Consider the following 27125-nt stretch of genomic DNA (forward strand, 5'->3'; position numbering starts at 1 on the left):
CCTGAGACTCTTACACAAAAGTCTGATGCAAGAAGCATTTGGATCCTGTATTGCAAACATAGGCTCTCTGAGTGAGCAACACTGCTTAGTTTCTTTGCTTGCGTCCTTCAGTTCTTCCTGCAGTGATTTCTTTCTTTCTTTCTCCCTCTCCCTTTTACACATTTGTGGTGTTATTCCTGGAGTAATAATGAGCTCCTTGTGGAATTCTCTCCACAGAGGTGCCACAGCACTGCACAGAGAAAATTCTCTGCCAATTTGCTTGCACTTCTTCATTTTTCAGACTCCAGTCGAGGCGAGGGTTTCTAGTCAGGAATATGGTGGCGCTAGAGTCAGTTCCATTTCTCAAGGCAAAGGTGATATTTGGGGGAACCAAAATAATTTCAATTCTCATCTAAAGGCAAATCCATCAGAACTATACCTATTTAAACAATATGTGAACTGATTCACCTTTGAAATTGGCATTTCTCCTTTTTTTGCAATTTTACAGTTGACCTTTGAAGTTCATTGGGTTGTGGCGCATGGGAAGGTCTTCACTGTGATGGTCTCTGCTAAGTTGTGTCTCACTCCATCACTGGCTGCTCAAGATGCTTATTTCTGCAGAGCATAATTCCATCTGCAGAGTTTCTGCTTGCTTTTTGATATGGCCTAAGTCAGGCATGTCAAACATGCGGCCCTCCAGATGTTTTGGCCTACAACTCCCATGATCCCTAGCTAGCAGGACCAGTGGTTGGGGAAGATGGGAATTGTAGTCCTAAACATCTGGAGGGCCGCAGGTTTGACATGCCTGGTCTAAGTGATGGCTTAGTGTTGACCTTGAATGTAACCCACCTCGAAACTGCATGGTGATGGGCAAACTATAAATCAGGGATAGGGCTCCTCAATCCCAAAGGTCAAATGCAGCCCCCCCCAACCATCTCCATCTGGCTCCCATGACTATTCTCAAGCCATGTTCCCAGGCTACCCTCCTCAATTTTCCTGCCCCGAACCCTCCTCAATTGGTTTTCTCCTGGCTGGAATTTACCCTTGAATTATGATGGTGCATCTTCCTTGCCTGGATGAAGAGAAAAGAGCATGAAGTGTGGCTGTATGTAGGAACATCTGACTTTTACTGTACCATAGTAAGAGTTGTATCTGTGGCTCCACCCACTTTTTGCTGTGGCCTCATCCCCCACTGGCATGTGGCGCTTGGGAGGTTGCATATGAGGGACTGTGGCTCTCGAGGGTGAAAAGGTTCCCCACTCCTGCTATAAATTCAAACAAACAAACAAACAAACAAACAAACAAACAAACAAATAACTGATTGGCTTAACATCCTTTATATAAGGATATGACTTCTTAGAAAGATAGGAAGCTGCCTTATACTGAATCAGACCCTTTCTTCTTCTTCTTCTTCTTCTTCTTCTTCTTCTTCTTCTTCTTCTTCTTCTTCTTCTTCTTCTTCTTCTTCTTCTTCCTCCTCCTCCTCCTCCTCTTCCTCCTCCTCCTCCTCCTCCTCCCCCCCCTCATTGCTGAGTAAGATTGTCTTCCATGAACATGGTCTTAACTTTGAGTCGTTAAGTGACTGTGAAGGCCAATTCTGGATAAAAATAATAAATAAATTATATATATATATATATATATATATATATATATATATATATATATATATATATATCCCGCCCTCCCCAGGCAAAAACCAGGCTCAGGGCGGCTCACACCAACAGAATTACAATAAAACATAAAAACAGTTAATTAAAATACAGATTAAAATACAGTATTAAAATTTAAAGTGCAGCCTCATTTCAAGTAGTCCATAAATCCAAGCCATGAGGGAGGAAAACACAGGGGTCAGGCTGAGTCTAACCCAAAGGCCAGGCGGAACAGCTCTGTCTTGCAGGCCCTGCGGAAAGATGACAAATCCCGCAGGGTCCTGGTCTCCTGGGAAAGAGTGTTCCACCAAGTTGGGGCCAGTACTGAAAAGGCCTTGGCTCTAGTAGAGGCCAATCTAGCCATCTTATGGCTCGGGATCTCCAGAATATTGTTGTTTGTGGACCTTAAGGTCCTCCGCGGGGCATACCAGGAGAGGCGGTCCCGTAGGTACGAGGGTCCCAAGCCGCATAGGGCTTTAAAGGATCCATATGTCCTTCCACAATGGGGACATAGGTTTTCGGGCGGGGGTTGATCACGGTCAGGGTTTGCCAAGCGTGCCTTCGTCTTAGTGCATTTCTCCCTTTCATCCTGAATTCGAGCGTCTTCAAAGCCCATGGCACCTTTGGTAAAGGCTGTTCTCCAATTGGAGCACTTTCAAGCCAGTGTTTTCCTGTTGTTGGTGTTTATACTACTACATTTTAAAAGATTTGCCTTGAAGAGTCTCTTTTGTTGATCACCAGCATTACACTTTTTAAAGTTTGGAATAGAGTAGTTGCTTTGGAAGACAATAATCAAGCATACTCACAATATGACCAGTCCAACAAAGTTGATGTTGACGAATCATTGCTTCAACACTGGTGATCTTTGCTTCTCCCAGTACACTGGAATTATTTCGCCTGTCTTCCCAGGTGATGTGTAAAAATGTCCAGAGACACTGTTGCTCCATCTAGCTCAGTGCTGTCTATACTGACAGGCAGCAGTTCTCCAAGGTTTGGGGCAGGGGGCATTCCCAACCCTACCTGGAGATGCTGACAATTGAACCTGGAACCTCCTGCTGGCAAACCAGATGTTCCACCACTGAGCTATGGCCCTCCTTGAATTGAAGTCTTCCGTAAGAATCTCTTACTGGTTAAGCATGTCACTAAGCATCTTTTCACACATTACATTGGTTGGTGTGCCCCTAAATATGTCAAGTGTTTATGCGGCAAGTGGATATTTGAAAATATTTGGGTTATACAGGTACATTCACCAGAGTTCTGGTGATTTCAGCGACTCCTTGCACTCAGGAGCAAATACGGGTTTGGTGTTACATAATGTGTGAAACAGGGACCGATGTGATGAGACGATTTTCAGGGCCAGACCTTGGCAATCTTACTTAATATGCCATTTTGCACAAGGCCAAAATTTGATGCCCCCAAATGGATCTTCTTAATTATCGTTCCTCTCAAATTTGCACCCCCTCAGCTCGATGCCATGTGCAGGAGAACTTCCTGTACCACTCCAAATCTGGAGCTGCCATTTTTCACAAGTGAGAGAAAAGAGAGAGAGGATCTTTTGGAAGTTCATATGCAGCTTGTACGACATGTGATACTTTTTGATGCAGAATAGAAGATGGAACAAGATGTAGGGTTGTTGTTGTTGTTGTTGTTGTTTTTACATTTGCAAATATTTGTTGATTTCTCTTCCGGGTGTGAAAATGCCCTTAAATCTAAGTTGCAATGCATAGCAATGGCCTGGAAAGGTCATGTCTGTAGAATATAAGACCTTTGGGGCGAGCCTCTTATTTTGTATTAATTATCACAATCGGGCAACATGACTACATTTGTGTCAAGAATGATTATTAATGCTAATGTCCTCTTTTTGTTCTTTGCAGCACTTTTACAGTCAGTAATAGCTGGTGATTTTCTAAAAGTAAGTAAAAGAAGTTCTGGTGCATCCTCGTTGATATTCCCTATACCCCTTACATGGCTGTTATTATTACCATTCATTTATTTATTTAGTACAAGTTTTTATGTTTCAAAGATGATGTACCAAAAAAGGGATAAAAAAATAACTAAAAATGTAAACATGGAGAAATACAACAACCCCCGAAAGCCACAGAATCTATGAACAGGATTAAAATGGCTGGTGGGCTAGCTTACATTTGCATCTAAATATTTGGAAAATTAAACCATGGCATTAAGATGGGCACCAGGCAAACCTCACTGGAGAGAAGAACTGGGGCACCATCGCCATGAAGCCTCACCTTAGACCCGTCTTTGCCAAACTGGCTTGGCCTGATGGGAGGGCACCAGGTTGGCAAAGGCTGCCTTAGATGATGGGGGCACTAGCAGGAGGCCCTCTAGTCAAGATCTTCATACAGTGGTACCTCGGTTTTCGAGTGTCTCGGAAGCCGAACATTTTGGTTTTTGAATGCCGAAAACTCGGAAGTAATTGCTTCCGTTTTTGAACGCACCTTGGAAGTCGAACAGCTCCCACTGTGTGTGTTTCCATTTTTTTCCTATTGATCTTGCAGCCAGCCCTTTGTGCCTTAGTTTTCGAACATTTCGGAAGTCGAACTGTCTTCCAGAATGGATTACGTCCGAGAACCGAGGTACCACTGTATTTGGGTGCTTTGATCCTAAGCTATGAAAGGTCAAAACAGTACTTTGAACTGGGCCCAGAAATGCATCGGGGGTGAGTGCAGTTAGTATAGTCCAGGCACAGTCTGTTCATAATCGCCATTCCCATTCTGCATTAATTTATCATTTCCAAACAATCTTCAAAGGCAGTCTCCCATATAGCACACTGTAGTAGTCTAGCCTGGAGGTCATCAAAACTTGGATAACTGAGGCCAGGATAATTTGTTATCCTTCTTCAAACTCCAAATGGGTACATAGGCTGTGACAAAATCTGATCACCAAATGCCAACTAGAATCACTTCTGGAACAAGAGATCTCATTGAGTGCAAGTATGTACATAAGTATGTTTTAAGCGCCTTCCACAGTCATCTCAAGGCAATGTACAGAAAGCAGCAAAAACCAGCTAGAAAACAGTTTAAAACAGAACAGAAAAGATCAGCAGCTCAGGAAAAAATAGGAAGTGGATATCCATGACAGAGACCTATTCATTCTGTTGGAAAAGCTTGTTGGAACAAAAATGTCTGCAGTCATATCTGGAAATATTTCATGCCTCCGATGAAATAAAGTAATACCTACAAGGCCTTACCCTGCACAACACACACACCCTCTAGTATACCGAGTTACTTTATAAGCTGAAGGATTACTATTAAATGCTAAACACTCACAACTTACCCAAGAGACTAGTCTTAGCAATGCTACAACATCAAAACACTCCTAAACGCATAGTTCAGTGCAGATGCAAGCAGCTACCCAAGTCAGCAACAGGCACCACAGTCTATCATCTTATGATTTGATGTATGGCCAGTCTAATAGCACATTAGTTTCTGCTCTCCTTTGCACTTCATTGCAATTTCAGTATTTGCTGTGAATGCAGTTCAGATATTAAGCAGGTTCCAGGAATGCCAAGCCTCTCCTATATCTCTCCTGTTGGGGTGGAAGGGGAGGGTTCCCCCCTCCCCAACTCCTATGTTGCTTATGTCTGTCATTGCCTCACCTGTTTTTCAATAACTAAGGCCCATTTCAGAGGTTATATTTTTTCTGATCAAGGGATCACTGCCACAAATGACGTTATGCCATAGCTGTCAAGTTTTCCCTTTTCTCGTGAGGAAGCCTATTCAACATAAGGGAATTTCCCTTAAAAAAAGGGAGAACTTGACAGCTATGCGTTATGCCGTTACATTTATTCTCTTACATTTCTATCCCACCTTTTGCCCGTTGTGGAACAGAAATTGATGCTCCTAAACAGACCCAAATCTGCTTAGCTTGGACATTTTATGTGCTTTCTGACCACAGACTAGGGTTTTTATTCATTCACACAAGAATTTGAGGTGGGCTATGCCCATAGCTGCCAAGTTTTCCCTTTTCTCGCGAGGAAGCCTATTCAGCATAAGGGAAAATCCCTTTAAAAAAGGGATAACTTGGCAGCTATGGCTATGCCATGAGAAGTTCTTGTTTCTGGATAATTGCAATCCATGAATTGGAGCTGGCTCAGTGCTTAAAAATGTTCTCTCTGTGAAGCTTGTGAAATGGCCTGGGAGAAACATTTTTGTGAAGAATGTAATATAAGAATCAAGTCCTGCATCCTCTTCTCACAGTGGCCAAGGAGATATCTATGGAAGGCTCACAAGCAGGGCGAAATATAGACCTACCAGGCCTCTCTAAGCAGCTCCCAGGACTCTCCCCACCCCACATTTCTCATATTGCCCTTATCTGCTTGGTATGCAGGCAACTCACTTGTCACAGCGACAGCTAATGTGTGCAGCAACATGGGCGTACCCAGGATCAAAACTAGGGGGGGCCAAGGGGAGGGGCCAAGGCACGGAAGGGGAGGGGCCACAAAGTGGGCAGGAACGGCGAACTCGCGCTCCGCCGGGCTGTGCCCCTCCCTAGCAGCAGGGCTGGTAGGCGGAGCCCAGCCCAGCGGAGCGCGAGTTCAGCGTTCTCGCCCGCCGTGCCGCGCTCTCTGGTTCCCCGCCGCGCTTGGCCTTGCCAGAGGGCGCGACGGGGAGCTGGAGGGAGGGCACAGCGCGGCGGGCGGGAACGGCGAACTCGCGCTCCGCCGGGCTGTGCCCCTCCCTAGCAGCAGGGCTGGTAGGCGGAGCCCAGCCCAGCGGAGCGTGAGTTCAGCGTTCCCGCCCGCCGCGCCGCGCTCTCTGGTTCCCCGCCGCGCTTGGCCTTGCCAGAGGGCGCGACGGGGAGCTGGAGGGAGGGCGCAGCGCGGCAGGCGGGAACGGCAAACTCGCGCTCCGCCGGGCTGTGCCCCTCCCTAGCAGCAGGGCTGGTGGGCGGAGGCGGAGCCCAGCCCAGCGGAGCGCGAGTTCGGCGTTCCCGCCCACCGCGCCGCGCTCCCTGGTTCCCCGCCGCGCTTGGCCTTGCCTGAGGGCGCGCCGGGGAGCTGGAGGGAGGGTGCGGCGCTGTGCGGCGGGAATGGCGAACTCGCGCTCCGCCGGGCTGTGCTCCGCCTCTGCCCACCAGCCCTGCTTCTAGAGTAGGGCAGCTGCCCTAACTTGCCGCATGGTGGGTACGCCCTTGTGCAGCAATTTTCTATGACCATTGCATGCAAACCAGTTCTCGGGACTTTCACTTGGCCTAGGGAGGATGGGCTGATATGCTGAAGGTTGTTGGGGTTACATCTGATTGTTGGTGTATTCAGAGAGGCCTGTGCTGCGTGTTGAAGCCCTGACAATCAGCTGATGGGCAAGGCTTCAAAGTTCATTGCAAAGGCTTTTGCAGGTGCTACCCATCAGTGATCAGTGGTGCCTGCAAACCCCTTTCCAGCCCAGCTGGAGCTTGACCTGCTCCATACCAGACATCATATATGATCCCTGGTGCAGGACAGGTGAGTGGTGGCTTGTCCAAAATGGCCTGGTGGATCAAATGGAGAGACATGGTGGGGCCAAATAGCCCAATGGGCCAGAGGTTCCTCACCTCAGTTACAAATAAATTTAACACAAAGTTAATAGGCCATTGTTCAACCTATTTTATATGGAAGCCCAGCAAACATTTGCCCAACAGCGACTTCTGCTTTAGCAATGCAATTTGTTTAAGGCCACATCTGCAAAAGGAAACCACAACTTCACATTACTTAGACTTTTCTCTACGCATTTATCTTCCAGTTCATAGACTGCTGCAAAAAAGGAGCTAATCTGTTAATCCAGGGACCTGACCACTGTTCCTTGCTTCACCACGCAGCCAAGACTGGGCATGGCGAGATTGTGAAGTACATCCTAGATCACGGTGAGTGAGGGGGTGGGTGCCAAGCTCTTCACATTCAAGGTGCCTTATTGGGTCTCATCAATTACCTGGTTGGAAGGCATGGATGTAAAAATAATAATAAAAAATCACTCAGTTTAGCCCTTCCATTGGCAAAGTGCACAGACAATAGCTTTTCAGACACTTGGTAGTGGTGTTGTAGAACCATTATTGCCAGTGATGCACACATGTGTTGGTTTGTGTCTCGCCACAAACCTTATTTGTTCAATAACAACATGATGAACTAACATGGAACTAAGAGTGTCACCGATACTGCCTGCAGCCCTGGGACATGACACTGGAAGGAGAGCAATCAGCACAATCTCTCTCCCCCTTCATGCAACTGATGCATGAATAGGGGTAAAATCTCTGACCAACTGGTTTCGTATGTTCCCCTTGGGAAGGCTGAAGCATATTGGCACTTCTTCAGCCGACAGCCATGCATTTTGATGTGGTGCTGTGGCGACCTTAGCAGCAGGCCTATTTCAACCATTTGAAGGCGGTGGCCTCAGTACATGCCTCTGAAGAACGTGGGATGAGTGACTGGAGCTTCAAGGGGGAATAATAATAGGGGATGGGGAGGTTGCATTTATCTTATACTAGTGAGGTGCTCAATGGCATCTGCTTGGACTTCCTTTCCAATGAATTTTTTTAAGGAAAACTCTGGGCTCCCTTGCACCAGTGCAGGGCTCTTTGCAGCCTGGGAGATGCTTTTTGACAACAACATACAAAGTAGCAGACCTGGGCTCCTTCCATTGCTTAGTTTCTCTTGCAAGTTGCTAGATGAATCTCCTCGGTTTAGTTTGGCTGTTGAGGTTCCTCCAGATCAAACGCACAGCCCTCATTATTAGTGCAGCCACATAAGCAGAATCAATTGTATGGGTCTCCGCCACCTGCCAGCTCCCACCCACGGGATTGCATATTCACACATGACATAGATGGATGGGAGAAATGCATCTCCCGTGGCTTGGAGTGCATGTGAAGAGGGTCTGAGTAACTACATTATTCTTGGTTGGAAGACAGAGGCTTAATGTTCTCTGTGTTAAGAAAGAGGGTTGATTGGGAAGGAGGGGATTGCATTTATGGGTGCCATGTTGTTTGGAAATCTGGCTGAAATGGGAAACTTTAGCTTCCTCTTTTGTCTCCTTGTGAGGGGGCAGATGCCTGATTTTCCACATCTTCGCCCCACCTTCTTGGCCCACATACACACAGCACCACAGGGATTTTCCTGTGCTTTGCTTCCTGGGAAACCACCAGTGTGTGTGTGTGTTTGTGTGTGTGTGGTGCAGCTAAAGGCAGGATAAAGGGAAAAGAATTATGAATTTGAGACGGGCTGACAATTGGAGTTGTTAAGGACAGACAGTGGTCCCCACAGGGCACCCTCCCATTGCTTTCCCCTTCTGAGCTCTTTTCAGCTGAGATTCCCCTCGCCATTCTTCCTTTAATTCCCTGATCCTTTTCTTCACTTCTCCACCTCCCTGCACATTTCTCTCTTTCCCCGTTTTGTTTTTTATTTCCCCCCTCCCTCCCTGCTGTTTTCCTTGATAGAAATCTCACTCATGCATTTCCCTTCCGGATTTCCATTGGGTTAGTTGGCACTCCCTTTCTCCTTGCCTTCCCCCCCTTTCCTTTGCTCCTTGTCCCTGGGTAAAAGCAGCCAGCTCCCTGCTGTGGCAGGATGACAGTGCCACTAGCTTTCCCCAGTGCCAGCCTTTCCCACATCTGTGTGGCTTTTGTCCTGAGCCAGAGGAGGATTTGGAATGGTCGCCTGGCAGCAAAGGGGAGATTGATATATATAAGAAAGCGAGGTCCAGAAAAGGGGAGGAATCAGAGGGGGGGGCATGAGATGGTTGCTGGAGAGGCAAGCATTTGAGAAAAAAGGCTGAAATCCCACGCACATTTAGGTTGTATGCACACTATACATTTTAAGCACCTCCTCACCCCAAAGAATCCTGGGGACTGTGGTTAGCTAAGCATGCTGGGAATTATAGCTCTGTCAAAGATAAACTACAGTCAGGGCTGTGTGTGTGTGCTTCAAACCTCCTTTAAATATATCACATTTATGCATCCTTACTTGGGAGTAAGCTCCATTCAGGCACGTGGCCGCCGAGACCACATAACACCGGTTTTGAAAAACCCACATTGGCTCCCGGTACATTTCCAGGCACAATTCAAAGTGTTGGTGCTGACCTTTAAAGCCCTAAAAGGCCTCGGCCCAGTATACCTGAAGGAGCGTCTCCACCCCCATCATTCTGCCCGGACACTGAGGTCCAGCGCCGAGGGCCTTCTGGCGGTTCCCTCCCTGCGAGAAGTGAGGTTACAGGGAACCAGGCAGAGGGTCTTCTCAGTAGTGGCGCCCGCCCTGTGGAACGCCCTCCCATCAGATGTCAAGGAAATAAACAACTACCTGACTTTTAGAAGACATCTGAAAGCAGCCCTGTTTAGGGCAGTTTTTAATGTTTGATCTTTTATCATGTTTTTAATATTCTGTTGGGAGCCGCCCAGAGTGGCTGGAGAAGCCCAGCCAGATGGGCGGGGTATAAATAATAAATTATTATTATTATTATTATTATTATTATTATTATTATTATTATTATTATTACGGATTAATTCCACTTAGTGCATTGATGTATACCACCTTAAGGGGAAGGAAGTGAAAATCCTCAGCATGCCCCTGAATCGGAACCCATTTTGTGTTGATGAACTTGAGGATGGCCATGTGATTTGCCTTGCTTCCTTTGACAGGTCCTTCTGAGTTACTGGATATGACAGACAGTGAAACGTAAGTCCTGCCCACTTGGCTCTTCTATTCCATTGGTTTCATTCCAGCTCACTTTTAGGTGTGTGCATTGCATTGGTCTCCTTTATTTATTTTTAACCAAGCAAACAGCGCCTCTTAAAATAACCCCAAAAGCAGTGGCTTCCTGGTGTTTCTTTCCAGTTGCATCATAATGTCTTTCCTAAACTGCAAAGCAAATGTAGATAAAGGGGCAAGCTTCACATGGATCGATGCAGATCTTTTTCTCTAGCTTCTTCTAACTTCCCTCTTGTACTGTGAACTCCGGTGCTTAATGCATAAAAAACAGAGAGTAGACACTGAAAAGATAGGTGTACTATTCCCCTCTCTTTTGTAGTATATACTGAAATGGAGATTCTAATCTAGGGCAGACAAGCCAGTGTGGCTAGAGTGTTGGACTAGTAACTGGTAAACCAGGGTCTGAACCTCCACTCAGCCATGAAGCTCACTGGGTGACCTTGGGACAATCACTGTCTCTCAGTCTAAGCCCACCTCACAGGGTTGTTATGGGGATACAAAGGAGAAGGGGAGAGCAATGTACACCACCTTGTGCTCCTTGGAGGAGAAAGGCAGTACAATACAGCGATACCTCGGTTTATGAAACTTAATCCGTTCCAGAAGTCCGTTCTTAATCCGAAACCGTTCTGAAACCAAGGCGTGCTTTCCCTAATGAAGCTTCCCACCATTTGGATTCCGTTCTTAGACCAAGGTAAAGTTTGCAAACCGGGACACTACTACCGGTTTTGCGGAGTTTGTAAACCAAATAGTTCGTAAACAGGGCTGTTCTTAAACCAAGGTACCACTGTATATGTTGCTGTTGTTTAGTCGTGTCCGTCTCTTCGTGACCCCATGGAGCAGAGCACGCCAGGCACTCCTGTTTTCAACTGCCTCCCGCAGTTTGGTCAGACTCATGTTGGTAGCTTCGAGAACACTGTCCAACCATCTCGTCCTCTGTCATCCCCATCTCCTTGTGCCTTCAATCTTTCCCACCATCAGGGTCTTTTCCAGGGAGTCTTCTCTTCTCATGAGGTGGCCAAAGTATTGGAGCCTCAGCTTCAGGATCTGTCCTTCCAGTGAGCACTCAGGGCTGATTTCCTTCAGAATGGATAGGTTTGATCTTCTAGCAGTCCATGGGACTCTCAAGAGTCTCCTCCAGCACCATAATTCAAAAGCATCAATAAATAAATGGAATCAGTGTGGTGCCCTTCAGATGTTACAGACACCATTCCTTTCATCCCTGATCATTGGCCATCTTGGCTGGGGTTGATGGGAGTTGGAGTTCCCAACCTCTGGAGGGCACCCTCTTGGCTACCCCTGTTAATCCATAACAGTCATTAGTCCCCATATGTAGATGAAAGCCAAATGACACAACAGCCTTGCTGAAGTAAAGAAAGTATGTCTATGGTCACAGCCTAGATGGGGGGTTGACCAGGAGCCCTACGTATGCTGTCTTGAGTTCTGTGGAATAAATTGGGAGGGGGGGGTGAAATCAGAAAAGGAGACAGGAGCCCAGGAGTAGAAGTTACTCCAGATTAATTAATGCAGCTATGAATTTGTGTATGTGACATTAGTCATGTATTAATTCTCCCCCCCTGCCCTGCCCCCCCCAGTGTTTTCTGCAAATATTATCCTAGTCTTTTTAGCAGAAATGTTCTGGAAATAATATCTGGTTTCTCCTCACTGCACCCATTGTCTGAAGAAAAGAAAAGGGTATAATATAGTTTTGTTTTTGTTTTATAGAGCTAGCATTGAAGTTAAGTGAAAATTTGTCTCAGAATATGCTTTGATGAAACGTGAATTTGAAAAATGGAAAAAAGCATTGTTGGTGTTGGGGTTTTTTTTACATCGGGTGTTATGCTGTGACTATCAAAATCTCTGTATTTGCATCTTCTTATCTGAATGTTGATGCATTATATTCTGAACCTGTTTGTATCTGATACGAAATCCATTCACCCCGCCTATTGCAGAATCCAGTTTAGGAAACATCCAAAAGCCCATTCCCAACAAGTGAATCGCACCCTTGTAAAACCCATCAGAAATTCTGGGAGCCAAGAATCCTGTTCTGAAACATCTTCTTAAGTGGCATCATTCATCCCTCCTATTAAACACAAAGTGCTTAGCTCATATGTGGTACTAGATTAATTAATGCCCTCTGGTGTCTTTTTGATGGCTGCTGCAATAGCCTAGGAAGAAAAGAAAAGGGAGAGTAAGAGAAAAAGCACTCCCAAGAACTCTAGAGCTCCGATGCTTCCAAGCAATGAGCAATGCAAAGAAAACTACTGTAATAGACTTATGCCAGCATCTCTCTGCCTTTGAAAAGGGAAGGCACAATTTATTCCCTTCTGTACCTGCAAAGGTTCCAAAACGGGGACTCAAATAACCTGTCCATTAGACAGCCTATGAGAATTACAATTTTGCATTTGCAGGCACTGCTAAAGCCTTTGATTCAAGTCCAAGCGGAGACATGGCCTTGAAGTTGCCTTTTGATATTAATTTAAATCGGAGCACCGAAGTTTCGACATAATGCATATATATTTTTCCCAGGATGATGTAAAAGGTTGTTGGAGTGCTCAAGTTGGAGTGTGTCACTCAGTCCCAAAAGACAAAGAACTGTGTGATATAAATGATTCCCGATTTAAAGTGTTTTTTCAAAAACATTTTTAAAGAGCACTGTTTGGCCGAAGCCAAACAGACTGGCCAGAGGATGTGGGGGGGGGGGGGTAACTCAGAGGCAGGAAAGGGGGAAGCTCACTACTGTTTGCTCAGTGACAGAATTCATTGAACAGGGCGGGAGGGGGGAGCATTCTTGTAGCTGGTTTAAACTGGAGCTTCAGTCTGGACAGCAACTTGGCATTCAGTACATTGCTTTAAGCATGCTAATAATAATAATAATAATAATAATAATAATAATAATAATAATAATAATAATAATAATTGTCACGGTGGCTGGAGTGGGCTACTTCAGAGTAACGACTCTACACAGCTCTGCATTTTATCTTTTATTGGTGCTGAGTATTTACAGTGCTAATGGCAGTGCTATTTACAAAGACACATCTGCTCAGCTTGAATCAGAACCTCCAAGTGGCTTTTGGCGCGTCTTGCGCCAGCATAACAACTTGGGGAGACCCATCCTCTTCCCCCGACGCTTTCTGCGCAGTTCCGGAGTTGGGGGGACGGGTCTGCCCCCCTTCCTTCCCCCTTCCTGTCCCACCTGGGACGATGGCTCTTCTACCCTGCCAGAGCCTTAGACACCACTTCCTGTTTCCCCACTTGAGCTGGAGATTTCCCTCTTTTCAGCCTCGCTCGGGGCTGGGCTGGAACTCAGGAGGGGAGGGGCTTCGCGATACCCCTTGTCCCTCACAATAATAATAATAATAAATAAATAAATAAATCCATGAACACAACTGACAGCACCGAGGGGCCAGAGATCAAGACTTTAAAAAGTGTCTGTGTCAGCAGTATTTATAAGGGTGCCCGGGTAAAAGTGATTAATAGCAAAAAAAAAGGTGTTTCTTTATTGATAGTTTTCTCTGTTGTACACACACAGGGGTGAGACGGCACTGCACAAGGCAGCCTGCCAGCGCCACCGTGGCATCTGCCAGTTATTGGTGGAGGCAGGAGCGTCATTGAGGAAAACGGATTCCAAGGTAACCAAACCAAACAAACCCATTTCAACAATGCTGTGGACATGCATCCAACTCAGCCAGAGAAACGGCAAAAGCGTATTTGAGAAGTGCCAAGTGAACATTTTATTTATTTATTTATTTATTTATCTATTCATTCATTTACAAACTGTTTCAGGAAAGGCCCTCACAGACATTCATTATAATTAATTTACTTCCAAGTAAGTATGCTTGAGACTACGGTCTCTTAGCAAATCAGTTTCTTTACAGGGACTACCGTTGCTTTAAACCTTTGTGACCAATCAAACCAAAGACAGCTGGTGGGTTGCTCTGTGTGATGACTCATCTAACTACCTACCTGCCCACCATTACAAAAAATAAACACAATGGGGCTGTGTCAATAGGGCTACATGGGATACTATTCTAATTTCAGTTATTCACATCAGAAGGTAATGCATTTGTTGTAGCCAAACAAACCAAGCATCTGTTTGGTTTGATGCTGCTCAGTGTTGTGTCGTGTTGTTCCCCAGGCTATTTCTAAGCCCCTCTTCTCTTTGTCTGTCTGTCTGTCTCTCTCTCATTGTAGGGCAGGACACCTCGAGACAGGGCGCAGAAGGCTGGGGACCCAGATCTAGCCTCATATTTGGAGAGTCATCCGAACCACCAAGTGGTTCCCCACGAGGACCTAGAGACTGCAGTGTGATATTTGTGGTGTGTGAGAGAGATAAAACCCTAGGAGATCACAAGGCTACACCTGAGGCATTCTCGGGTGTCATGTGAGGAAGGAGCTAATGGAATCCATGCATCTCTCGCTCTCATGCAAAATATCGGAGAAGATGCCACCAATTTCTAAGGGCTACGGAGACTTGCCACGGAACTCCCATGTTCCCAGATGTTAGCCTGCGGGGTAATAGGAGACTCAAAGGTCTGTGGAATCCATGGGCCAAGGAAACTTGCTATTACTGCTCTCAGCAAGTAGCATGAACATCTCCCGTGTTCCTCTGTAGAAATTACTTGGAAAAAGAAGAAGGAAGGAAGGAAGGAAGAGTACAGGGGAAGAAACAAAGTAACACAGATATCCATAATCCCACCAAACATTTTCCTACTACAACTCCTTGCCCTGAACCTTTTGAATTTCCTTATGTTGACCCAACATTTTTCCCTCTTCACGCTTGCTTTCCACATTCCTTCCCCTTCAGTTTCCACAGTTGCACCTCTGTAAAGTGGTGTTTGCTTATCGGTGTGCTAAATCTTCATGGCTGCTCGGGAGGAAGGCAACGCTTTGTGGTGAGCCCTGGGTTTCCTTGGCAAGGCTGCACCTCTAAATAAGAAGTTCTCGCCTCATTGTCCTTCAGAGATTGCATTGCCAGATCGTTGCCATATTGAATACGCACCAGAGCTGTTTCGGAACCCATCACAAAATGTATTATGAATTTGAGAGAGCACAAAGGCTACAATGTAATGGTGGACCTTACAGAACTAGGTCAGGATGTAGACTTGTCTCAAAGAGTATGCTCCTCTTACTCAAATTCCTTTGGCATCCTTTCCCAGATGTTTGGTCTCAGGAGGAACCTCCACAAATTTGCTTCAGAGTTTGTTTTTGGCAAAATCTGATCACAACCTATGGATGTGTTGAATTCCCCTGAGAAACTGTGCTCATCATAGTCACTTTGGGGGCCATTCTAGTAAGACATCTCAGCTCCCTCTTTGCTGACCACAACAAGCTGGCCATGCTTTGTCCTGAATCTTGTCTGGAATTAGCCACATTTGGGTACTTGAGAAAACATTTTTTTAGGCTGCAAGAGATCAGAGAAAAATAAATAGCCATGCAGAGTATTTGATTAATGAACTTCAGCTTTTGCGTTTAATGACTACTTGAAACTAAACTGAAAACATTTGCTGTCAAAACTTGGCTTGCTGGCAACAAGAAAGGGAGGAAAGTCACATAAATCTCTCTCTTGCTTTCTCTCTCTCTCTTGTTCTCTCTTTCTCACTCACTCTCTCTCTCTCACACACACAAAACATGCATATATTGACAGCGCAGTGCTAAGTGTGTTTGCTCAAGTCTCTCCTAATTCAGTAGGGAAGCGTGTTCAGGATTGCAGCCTAAAATTCCCTTATGGTGGAGAATAGCAACTGCTGTATCCATTCAGACATACAGAAGTAAAATTAAAAAATGATCCCAATAATTATGGGACAAGTGGTATGCAGTTGCTATGGCTCTGCTGCTTTCTCTAAGGTAAGAACTTTGTAATGAGGCCTAAAATGATGCCCTGATGCTATATTTCCTGTGTCTAGGATATTACCATAATAATAAACCCAACAGCTGCCTTGCCCTGTTTTTTACATGAAGCATATGGTGTTAATTGCCACAGAAGCAGAACATTTCAGCCTGATTTTTTCCCCTGGCCAATTCTGATCAGAAAAAAAAGCAAAGCCCAACCCTAGGATAAGTTCGGGGTGATTTTGCTGCTGGGAATAATAGTTGTATCTTTTGCAATGTGACTGCCCATAAATCCTCTCACAATTGCACTGAACAAAATTATGTTGTGAACCACCTTGAGATCGGCGGGTGGAGGGGCAACATAGAAATAACAACAACAACAACAACAACAACAACAACAACAACAACAACAACAACAGAATTACCTACCAGAGTCTTTTACTCCAGCACTGGACCTGCTCCCATTTCAGGGTCATTCCCCAAGGCTTGGGTTGACATAATTCCAGTGCAGATGAACCTATTGTCCACAGAACCTTGGGACAGACACCAGCTGAGCTGCGCTCCCTGGATCTTTCTGATCTTTTCTCTTATGGGGGCCTTTCCATGTATTTATGTGGCCATTCTAGCTTCTGTCCCAAATGGAAGAATGAAGACTGGGCAGAACAGCATAGTATTCTAAATGTGGTTTGCTTGCCATAGCACCAGTGGCGGAGCTTCATGCTCCGGCAATGGGGACTGGGGCGGGGCTGGTGCCCGTTCTGGGAACGGGGCGTGCCTCCCGGAGGGGCGGGCCATGTATTCCAGGGCCGTGGGGTGCCTCCCGGAGGGCTGTGATGCACGCGTTCTGGGGGCGTGGCGCGCCTCCCGGAGGGGTGTGGCACGTGTTCTGGGGGCGTGTTTTGGGGCGGGGTGGGCGCCTCCGATGGCGACCCTTGGAGCCCGCCGCTCGGGGCGGCCCACCCCTACCACCCCTACCACCCCTATCTTCCTATGCCCCTGCATAGCACCAATTGTATTGACGCGATGCTGTATATACTCAGTATTTGACAGTAAACTCTCTGATGCAGTTACAACAAATGAAGCAAGACAGCAAGAGGGTTGCTTAATTTAGCAAGTGTAAGATGGTAGCAGGATGCTCCATTGGTATGAGGTACTCCCCATGAACCATTAAAGCTATGTGCTTGTGTAGGATCAAGGTGGAGTTAAAGAAAAATATCTTAGGGGTGCTATAGCTCATAGTGGTTGGCTTTCGATTCCATTGTGGTTTGGATTTCCCATAGCCAGACTCCAGCTTGATCTCAGCCTCTCTCAGTTCAGCCTGTGCATCCAGTTCAGGACATGATTATCATTTGCCCCCCACCCCACCCTTCCACTACAGATAGAAAAAGGATGTTAGTGTCAGAATGGTAGCATTGTGCTTCCTTTGCAAAGGCCACCTTCCTCCTCTGGGAGACCCACACCCACCCACTGGGAGCTCAGTCAGGGGCAGTCACTGTGTAGCGGAAACAACACCCAGCATGGGAGCTGGATCAGAAATTGGCATTTAATCGTGCCTTTTAATATTCAAGGTGTCCGGAGGCACTTTGCAAAAGCAACATGTCAGCAACTGGCAGCCGGCATATCAACTGTGAGCTAGATAGAACTGCTATTATGTTCCTGAAATAGCTTAAAAGCAGCCAAGGGGGTTTGCACCTGTCGTTTCCCTCCAAGGAGGAGAGAGGTTAGGGCTGAGATTCTATTGTGTTCATTTCAGCAGAGCCACGGCCTGTAAGGAACCCCACTCACTATCCAGCAGCATTGTAGTCAAGTCTTGTCCCACAGAAGCATGTTGTCATTATGGAACGCAGCATTAGGCAAACACAGTTTATGCCTGTACAACCACACTGGGAGCTGGAGGACCGTGGCGACTGCCTTTGTGGTGAGAGAATTTTACCAACCCCTTCCCAATGAATGGAAATGTGGTGGGGGGCATGGATCTTACGAAAATGAGCTGTGTGGCATCTTCAGGACTAACTATTTATTGTTTAGGATATTTGTTGATCCCTCTTCCTCCAGAGTTAACTTGGAGTGATGTATATCAAACATATCAGCATCATAACACAAGCAACAGTAAAAAGAAAGATTGACAACTCATTAAAACACTGATTCAGATATTTCTGCTGAATATCAAACTATTGAACAATGAGATCAGAGCATTGAACTATTGAACAATGAGATCAGACCACCATAGAGCATGTGGTCTGATTTATCCCAATTTAGGCTCTCAACAACCCATGCACAGGATCTAAAGTCGCCCAGTTAGTTTTGGGGCAGTGGAGGATCTAAAGATCTCCACCCTCATCGTTCTGCCCGGACACTGAGTCCAGCGCCGAGTACCTTCTGGCGGTTCCCTCGCTACGAGAAGCCAAGTTACAACAACAACAACAAATCCGTTTATTGTGAGGACCATGCCTGTACACAAATATCAACACAACTATAATTAAAAATATTAAAATTCATTGCATACTATCCCAACAAAACTTTCATCCCACAAAACAGGAAGAGAAGGAAAACAAGCAATGAGTTAAACAGACGATGAAGGGGTCTTTACTTTGTCATCCATAAATCTTTCCCTGAAGCCAAGTTACAGGGAACCAGGCAGAGGGCCTTCTCGGTAGTGGCACCCACCCTGTGGAATGCCCTCCCACCAGAGGTCAAAGGGAACAACAATTACCAGACCTTTAGAAGGCATCTCAAGGCAGCCCTGTTTAGGGAAGCTTTTAATGTTCAATGGATTTCTGTATTTTGTTGGAAGCCGCCCAGAATTATTATTATTATTATTATTATTATTATTATTATTATTATTATTATTATTTCAGTGGCTCTGTGTGATGCCAAAATTCGGTGCCTCTCGCACTCCATTCAAAATAATAGTTGCAGCATCTCCTGTGGCACCCCTGAGACTCCTCACCCAGTGCGACTGAACTGGTCAAGCTCCCCTAAATCCATCTCTGTTTGGGGCTAAGCAGAGATTGGAAACCAGTCTGCTTGGTTCGAGTTAAGAAGTGTGCTCTGTTCACTTTATCACACTGGCTTTCTCACTTGGCTGTCCGTTTTATCCCCCAGTCTGTACTTCACTGCGCTGGTATGTCCATGCAAGTTTTTGATAGTGCTTGAATTTACTGGCTGAGCACATCCGATCTCTACTCTGAACGCAGCAGAGCATGTGACACAAGCCATATGGAGAAATGTTGGGCAGAAAGCTTTAAAAGGCTCATTTTTATTCCAGTGCAGCCACCTGAACATCTGGCATAGTGCTAAAGCACTGAACCGGCAGTGTGTGATACTGCTTCAAGTCATGGATGCATGCCCACTAGTCATGCCCATGTCTGTGTTGCAAAAGGAGCAAGGTATATGCATGCAGTCCTAGGAAAACATGACACACTGAGTCAGTCGGAGATTTTCCTCACACCTGCATCTTCTTAAAGGTGTACTCTCCTTCCACAGGATTTTACTTTAAACTCCCAAGCTTAATATACAGTGGGATAAACTGCAGTGCTTTGAGAAGCACTGCAGAGGAAGATAGGGCCAGTCTCAGATGTCAGCAGGAACAGAAAGGTCCATCTTCTGGTCCAGAGAAAAGTCAGCAGCCAGTTGCATAGATGAATATCTCTCCTCTGATAATGGTGGTCAAAGCAGTAGCCTACTGCATAGTGATGGGGAAGCTGTGATTTTCTAGATGCTATCGGACCACACCTCCATTCATCCCTAGCTATTGCCTATGCTGGCTGGAATCCAATAACATGGAGGTCTCCATCCCTGCTGTAACATCTGTTGAAGTGTACTGGGTGTTCCCATCCATTGGCTATTAAACCTTTCTAGATGTCTCATGGTCGGTGCACTAGAACACTGGGCAGGTGGCAGGACTGTGTGAGTGAAGGAGGTTTGTCTATGGCAAACAGGTTTCATGCCATAGCTCAGATGACTCTGGTCATTTGCTAGGGGACTATCCAATCTTCCCATAAGAGAACTGTACAATTGCATCACTTGCCCGTGGTAGGATCTTCACATGACCTGCTCAGCACAGGCAGAATGCAGTCTTACCTAGAAAGGGATACCCAAGGAGATATATCCATTTGTTTAAGCATGCCCCTCTCTTCCCTTTGAATCCCGTCTCTCAGAGCTGAGTCTCATTTAAATGTCGTACTTGAGTCTGGAAGCCCAAGTATGTGTGCCTCACCAAAATAAATAAAAAATAAAATAAAAAATGAGGTTGCATGCATAACTCCCCCCCCCCTTTTGGTAGCATTTATCTTTAAAATGCACACAAATGGCCAGAGATCAGCCGAAAGACCACTGGCACATTTTTAAACTACACATATGCACCCTCTTTACTTGACATATATTTTGTACTCACATATTGACACCCAAGTTCAAACCATCAGATGAGACTTGGCCCTTAGCAACTTCTGAAGTCTTTGAAAGGTTGGGGAAAGACTCCTTATTCATGTGTGGGGCTGGAAACCCACTTTAATGTAAACAATATGAATTAAGTTTAATTTGTTTTTACAAAGCTGGTGTATTTGGATGACAATGCACTTATAAGAGGAATGGACTTCTTGGACTAGTAGGATTTACCTTGGCCTTCCACAATCTGGTGCCGTTTTGGCCCACAACTTCCATCAGCCCCAGCCAGCATTGCTAAGTTGATTGGGACAGAGGGCACCAGGTTGGGGAAGGCTGATTGTAAAGTATAGCCATATACAAAACTGGCCTTGTCAGGACCCAATGATGTGAAATGTGGCTAATCCTAGATTGTCTTTGTTGCATTTTGGTTCCATTGTAACTCTTAAAACGGCTGTCCCATTCTACAGTACGGCGGGGGCAACAATATTTCATGTTATCAATCGATCACAATAAATGTGATTCTCTTTTGGAAAAAAAATGGTTACGGTGTTTTTTAATGTTTTGTCAATTAATGTGGGTGTGTTGACAATACTAACTTCATAGTTACTCCTGTCATTGTACTTAAAAAAAAAGCTTACAAAGGATAAGAATAACCGAAATGTATCCTAGAAACTTTGCAAAGCGTCTGAAGTTCACCAGGGGAGGGGTCTGTCTAACCTCATTCAGGAGGGAGTTCCGCAGCAGTGAGCCCACAGCACTGAACTGCATGGCTTCTGGTCATGTGCTGACTGGGGCTGATGGGAATTGGGGCCCAAAACATCTGGAAGGCACCAGGTCAGTGGAGACTGATCTAGATGATAAAACAGCAAGATGGTCTCGTGCCCAAAAGAGTGACATATGGCTGGATGCTCTTTGAAAGCTGAGATACCATCCCTTCCTAAGCCCAATCGCAACTTGTGTTGGGCTAATCAGGACCACCAGCCTTGCCGCCCTGATGTTTCCAAGTCACTAATGTGGCCTGGAAAAGGATGCTTTTCTAGACCAAAAGGGATGCCTCCCTTAAAACACAAAGTGCTCTTTGTTTGACATCCACATTAGTAATTCAGTGGACCCACAGAAAGGATTTGTATTTCAAAATGCCATATGAAAGAAAGAGAGACGTTGAACCAAGGCCACTATGAGAACGTGGATGCCATTTTGCAATTACATTTATTTTGATGAAAACTCACCTGTGAATTTCTCCTAATATATGCATCTTTCTAATACAATTTCACCTCCTAGTACATCAATTTTTGCAAAGCAGTTTCTCCTAATTTAATGCATTTCATGCTATTTTCACCAATACATGCACGCTTATGCACTCTTTACCCCAGGATATGCATTCTGTGTACCACTGTGAGATCTTATGTTGAAGGGTGGTATATAAATTTAATAAATAAAATATTTTTCCCTTGGCTGGTGATCCACAATCCAAAATTCAGGGAAATGTGTATTTCAAAAAGTGTCTGTATTTCTGTTCACCTATTGCTTTGTAAATTAGGTAGGTCAGCCTGTAAATGCAAACAGTCAGATTTCTCCCCTGGCCCAGTGTTTCAGAAACGTGACTGTAAAACAGAAACAGCCTGTTTAGTTGGGGTATTGAAATGCAATTTCCTTCAAAATTAATTTGTGGAGCAACTCATCCCGTGGGCCGCCGTGAGAACAGGATGCTGATCCAAGAGGACTCACCTGACATCTTTAACAACAAAGGACAGCCATGGTTAGTTTTCTTGGCTTCATTCACTGTTCCTTGCAGGCACTTGGTTTCTGCAATGCTCTGTCGCCACATCAAATTTATTGCCTTGAATGCTATTAAAACTATTATGTTATGGGTGCAATATCTAATGCCCGGCACGCAGAACTTATCAGTATCATCATTCTGCGTTACAGAAGGGACAATTTTTTATGGGAATGAATAGTGTTTTATGAGACTGTCATTACAGCTAACTGAGTGGCAATGTGCTCTGATCAATAATAGAAGCCAGATTTATGTCTTTGACCCTCTGTTTTATTACCGACTGCGGGGGATGAAGTTCAGCAAGGCATTATTTGTCCATCCATCCTATTAATTATAATGCTCTGGCTCTGAGCTGTTTTCAAATCCAGATTGTCATGAATTTCATTGTGCAGGATGCATCGGGATGCATCAAATATAAGATTGGCGACACCTGGGTTGCCAGTAGTACATGTGCAAAGGATCCAGGGGCAGAATGCTGGACTAAATGGTCTGGGTCCTTTGGTCTGATTCAGGCATCCCCAAACTGCGGCCCTCCAGATGTTTTGGCCTACAACTCCCATGATCCCTAGCTAACAGGACCAGTGGTTGGGGAAGATGGGAATTGTAGTCCAAAACATCTGGAGGGCCGGAGTTTGGGGGTGCCTGGTCTGATTCTTTAGGGCTCTTCTTATGTCATCACACATGAGGAGAAGAGAGGATAGGGCAGGCATCCCCAAACTTCGGCCCTCCAGATGTTTTGGACTACAATTTCTTCCCCAACCACTGGTCCTGTTAGCTAGGGATCATGGGAGTTGTAGGCCAAAACATCTGGAGGGCCGCAGTTTGGGGATGCCTGGGATAGGGCATGTTTTATAAATGGCTTCTGAATTACAACTGGCACATCCCGAGTGATACTGCTGGAAACTAAGTTTTGAACCTTCCCCATTTTCTTTTTAGAACGTTTTTCAGTCCCACAATGAAAGATGCAAGCTGAAAAGGAGAACAACAAAATATGTCTTCGGTTAACATTTTTATGAGCATCCAGAGCCCCAGAACTTGTTGATATCATATCATTCAACCTCACATCTGTTCCAAGTGCTGCAGTAATATCACAAAAGGCTCATTCATGCCATCTGACCACACTGCAGAGTATCCCTGAGATGTGTATCAAGGGGCTGCCAGCTGGCAGAGAAAAGCTGTGGAGGGCAGGGGGGGAGTGGCAATGCTGTGCTTTAATCCAGAACTGGAGTTCAGATGGAATGGATGAGTTGAGAGAAAAGTCTGCAGAGGTTCCCCCCCCCTTCTTTCCCCTGTAAGTGGAAAAGTATTTTTCTTTCCTACTTTTGTCTTCAATTCCCAATGCATACAAAGCCAACTTGATCACTGAGTTCACAAACAGAGGTTCTCAACTGGAGTGGAAAGAACAAAAATAGAAATGTTAATTTTTTAAAAGATACACTTTCAATCTTGGAGACTCTTGCAGAATTGTATAAAATATAAATCACGAAGTAGAATGTTGTCAAGTGATTGCTTTCCCCTCTCAACAGGAAAAGATGAGTGCTTCAGGCAGGTACAAATGATTTGGAACTCAAAAGAATTTGCTGAGCACACAGACCAAGTCAACCGAAACAGTCCCTAATTGTTATATGAGGCTGGCTGTTTCCTTGAAGAAAGATGGTGATTGACTTGTTTACATAAACAGGTCAATGCTCACCTTGCTCCAGGAAAACAGGAAGTCTTGTGTAATAATGATGAATGATCCATCTTAACAAAACCATCAATGAGTCCTGGAACATTAGTTGCACTTTGCAAAGGTAGCCATGCAACAGTTAAAAACATGACCATATACAGTCACCAAGCCATGGTCTAAACCACTGAGCCTCTTGGGCTTGCCAATCAGAAGGTCATCAATTCAAATCCCTGCAATGGGGTGAGCTCTCGTTGCTGTGTCCCAGCTTCTGCCAACCCAGCAGTTTTAAAGCATGCCAGTGCAAGTAGATAAATAGGTACCACTGTGACAGGAAGGTTTCCATCACGGTGTTCCATTGCACCAGAAGCAGTTTGGTCATGCGGACCACATGACTCAGAAAGCTGTCTGTGGACAAACACTGGCTCTCTCGGTCTGAAAGCGAGATGAGCGCCATAACCCTATAGTCGCCTTTGACTGGACTTAACCACCCAGGGGTCCTTTACCTTTTTTACCTATACAGTGGGACCTCGACTTATGAATTAATCCGTTCCGAATGCACACTCGTAGGTCGAAAAATTCACAAGTTTTGTTTCCCATAGGAAAAGCGGTTTCCCATAGGAATGCATTGGAAATGGAAAAATTCGTAAGTCGAGGAAACAGCATCTAAAAACTCGTAAGTCAAGGAAAACGCATCTAGCCGCGAATGGGTTTTCCGTTCAGATGTTGGAAAAATCGTAAGCGCACGGCCACCTTTTCTGCTCGTAAGTTGAAAACGTCGGATGTCGAGGAGCTCGTAAGTCGAGGTCCCACTGTACCTGAAACTGTCATGTCTGACAACAGGCCACAGTTTACGGGATGTGACTCTATAAACAATTGCTCCAGTAGGAAGCTGTGGCTGATGGGACTTGTAGTCCAAAATATCTGAATGGGACCAGTTTGGCAGATGCTGTATTAGTGTTATAATTCTCTTGCTTCTTCAGGTGTTCATCTTTTCTTTTGCCCTACTTCTCCTTTCCACTTCTTTGACGGGGCATTTCTTGCATAACTTATACCAGCCAGTTCCTTTGCTTCTCATAGGCAGGACACTCCTTTGCAAAATGACAAAGAAGACTAGCATGATCCATGGAACCATATGGAGAAAAAGCCAGTTTCAGGGCTGGAAACATTTGGTCCAGGTACCAGGAAGTTTCCCGCGGAAAGTCCTCAGTAGGAAGGGCAGCACATTCCACCAGGATGTTGAAGAGGAAGAAACTCTTATCACAGTGGTGGGAAAACTCTGGCCTGTATGCATATTTGGTCGATGGGGTCATTTCCCCACAAGCCATGATCACTATACCTTTACCTGCTATAAAGGTAAAGATGTGGCTCCCTGCCAAAAGTAGGGTTTCCAAGCCCCACCAATCAGTGTGAGCTATGGTGCTTGACAGATGGGCAAGCCAGCTATCTGTCAAAACAGCCAACAGGCTTTGGGGGAGGTTAGATTCCGGCCCACCAACCCAATCCAATTCCCCATCCCTGGCTTATCAGGACAAATTGAAGGAAACAGGCAGCATCAAGCAGCAAGTTCAGGTAAGGGACCTTTCAATTGCTCCCACATGTGATTATTGTAAGGTACGGAAATGTGGTGGTCCACAGAGAAATGAATGTTGATTTTCAGTATAATACAGTTTGAGAGCCATTGGCATAAAGCAGGATGTGATCTCTTCCCGCTGTCATTCTTGGCTCAAAGCAAAATCTAGTCTCCACTCTACCTCCTGAAACAGGTGAGTGCTATATTTTAGGGAACAACTGCTTTTCCTCTCCTGTCGTGAGAGTGCTCTGCTGCCTCTGATGAACAATGAAAGATTTGTGCAGAAGACGGTGCTAGTAGAAGAAACTCTCTAAGGAGCCCAGTGTAAATAAGAGTCAGTGTAAAGCAGTTGGCTGAAAAGCTGAGCAATGGATCAGAATGTTCCCAGTCCAAATATTGCCTCTGGTATGAACTCAACAGATGGCTTTAGGCAAGATACTTTCTCTCAGCTTCAGCCCTTTATATCGTCAACATGGGGATAATAATACTTACCTTGCAGGGTTGTTATAGGGATATATCTGTGACAATGCAGCTGAAATGTTTTGAACACTCTAAAGTGGGGCAGGTAACAATTACCCTATTTAGGGAAGTTTGTAATGTTTGATGCTGTACTGTTTTTAATATTCGGTTGGAAGCTGCCCAGAGTGGCTGGGGAAACCCAGCCAGATGGGCGGGGTATAAATAATATATAATAATAATAATAATAATAATAATAATAATAATAATAAGGCTTTCTACCCAAAGTGGGGTTCGCAATCAACTGAAAAACACATCACCTGTCAAAATGGTCCATGGGGGTTGGGTAACCTAAGAATCCAGTTCCTTGGCTGCAAAAAGTTATCACCTTTTCCTCTGCTGCTATCCTATGTTGTCCCTTCCAATCTCTTGCATTTCCCCTCCATTTTTAAATAGTCCAGGTTCTGCACTGTGCTGTTATATCAGCACCATTTTCTGTGAAGGGGTTATTTTTTTCTATAAGGTGATCCCAGCCAATCAGGAAAACACAAAGTGAGCAGGATGATGTCATTGACTCACATAGCCTATCTGGCTGATGTGAGTGAGGGCATTTCATGTACCTATTCTTTCAGCCCCATTTTGGGTCCCAAGAGAAAGAGCAATCGGCAGATTCCTCCATCTGTACTTCTGGGTGATCAGCAAAAAAGACACAGCAGTAATGACCACCAACTTGGATGGCACTGAAAGAGGATACAACAGATTCGAGAAGAAGAAGAAGAAGAAGAAGAAGAAGAAGAAGAAGAAGAAGAAGAAGAAGAAGAAGAAGAAGAAGAAGAAGAAGAAGAAAAAGAAGAAGAAGAAGAAGAAGAAGAAGAAGAAGAAGAAGAAGAAGAAGAAGAGGAGGAGGAGGAGGAGGAGGAGTTGGAGTTTGGATTTGATATCCCGCTTTATCACTACCCGAAGGAGTCTCAAAGCGGCTAACATTCTCCTTTCCCTTCCTCCCTCACAACAAACACTCTGTGAGGTGAGTGGGGCTGAGAGACTTCAAAGACTCCAGCAGCTGCATGTGGAGGAGGGGAGACGCGAACCCGGTTCCCCAGATTACGAGTCTACCGCACTTA

At 45.3% G+C, this 27125-nt stretch overlaps 1 protein-coding gene across 1 annotated transcript in view; it reads left to right on the plus strand.

The window, feature by feature from the left end:
* The window catches only part of DGKI (diacylglycerol kinase iota), a 246116-nt gene extending 231329 nt beyond the window's left edge, over positions 1-14787 (plus strand). The window contains exons 30-34 of the mRNA XM_060279941.1: positions 3503-3540; positions 7367-7487; positions 10248-10284; positions 13847-13946; positions 14509-14787. Of these exons, the coding sequence (XP_060135924.1) occupies positions 3503-3540; positions 7367-7487; positions 10248-10284; positions 13847-13946; positions 14509-14625 (413 nt within the window). The 3' untranslated portion in view covers positions 14626-14787. The remainder of the gene's footprint in view (positions 1-3502; positions 3541-7366; positions 7488-10247; positions 10285-13846; positions 13947-14508) is intronic.
* Positions 14788-27125: the final 12338 nt, after the last annotated feature.

This window comes from Zootoca vivipara, chromosome 10 (genome assembly GCF_963506605.1).
Source record: "Zootoca vivipara chromosome 10, rZooViv1.1, whole genome shotgun sequence".
In the NCBI taxonomy this organism is placed as follows: domain Eukaryota; kingdom Metazoa; phylum Chordata; class Lepidosauria; order Squamata; family Lacertidae; genus Zootoca; species Zootoca vivipara.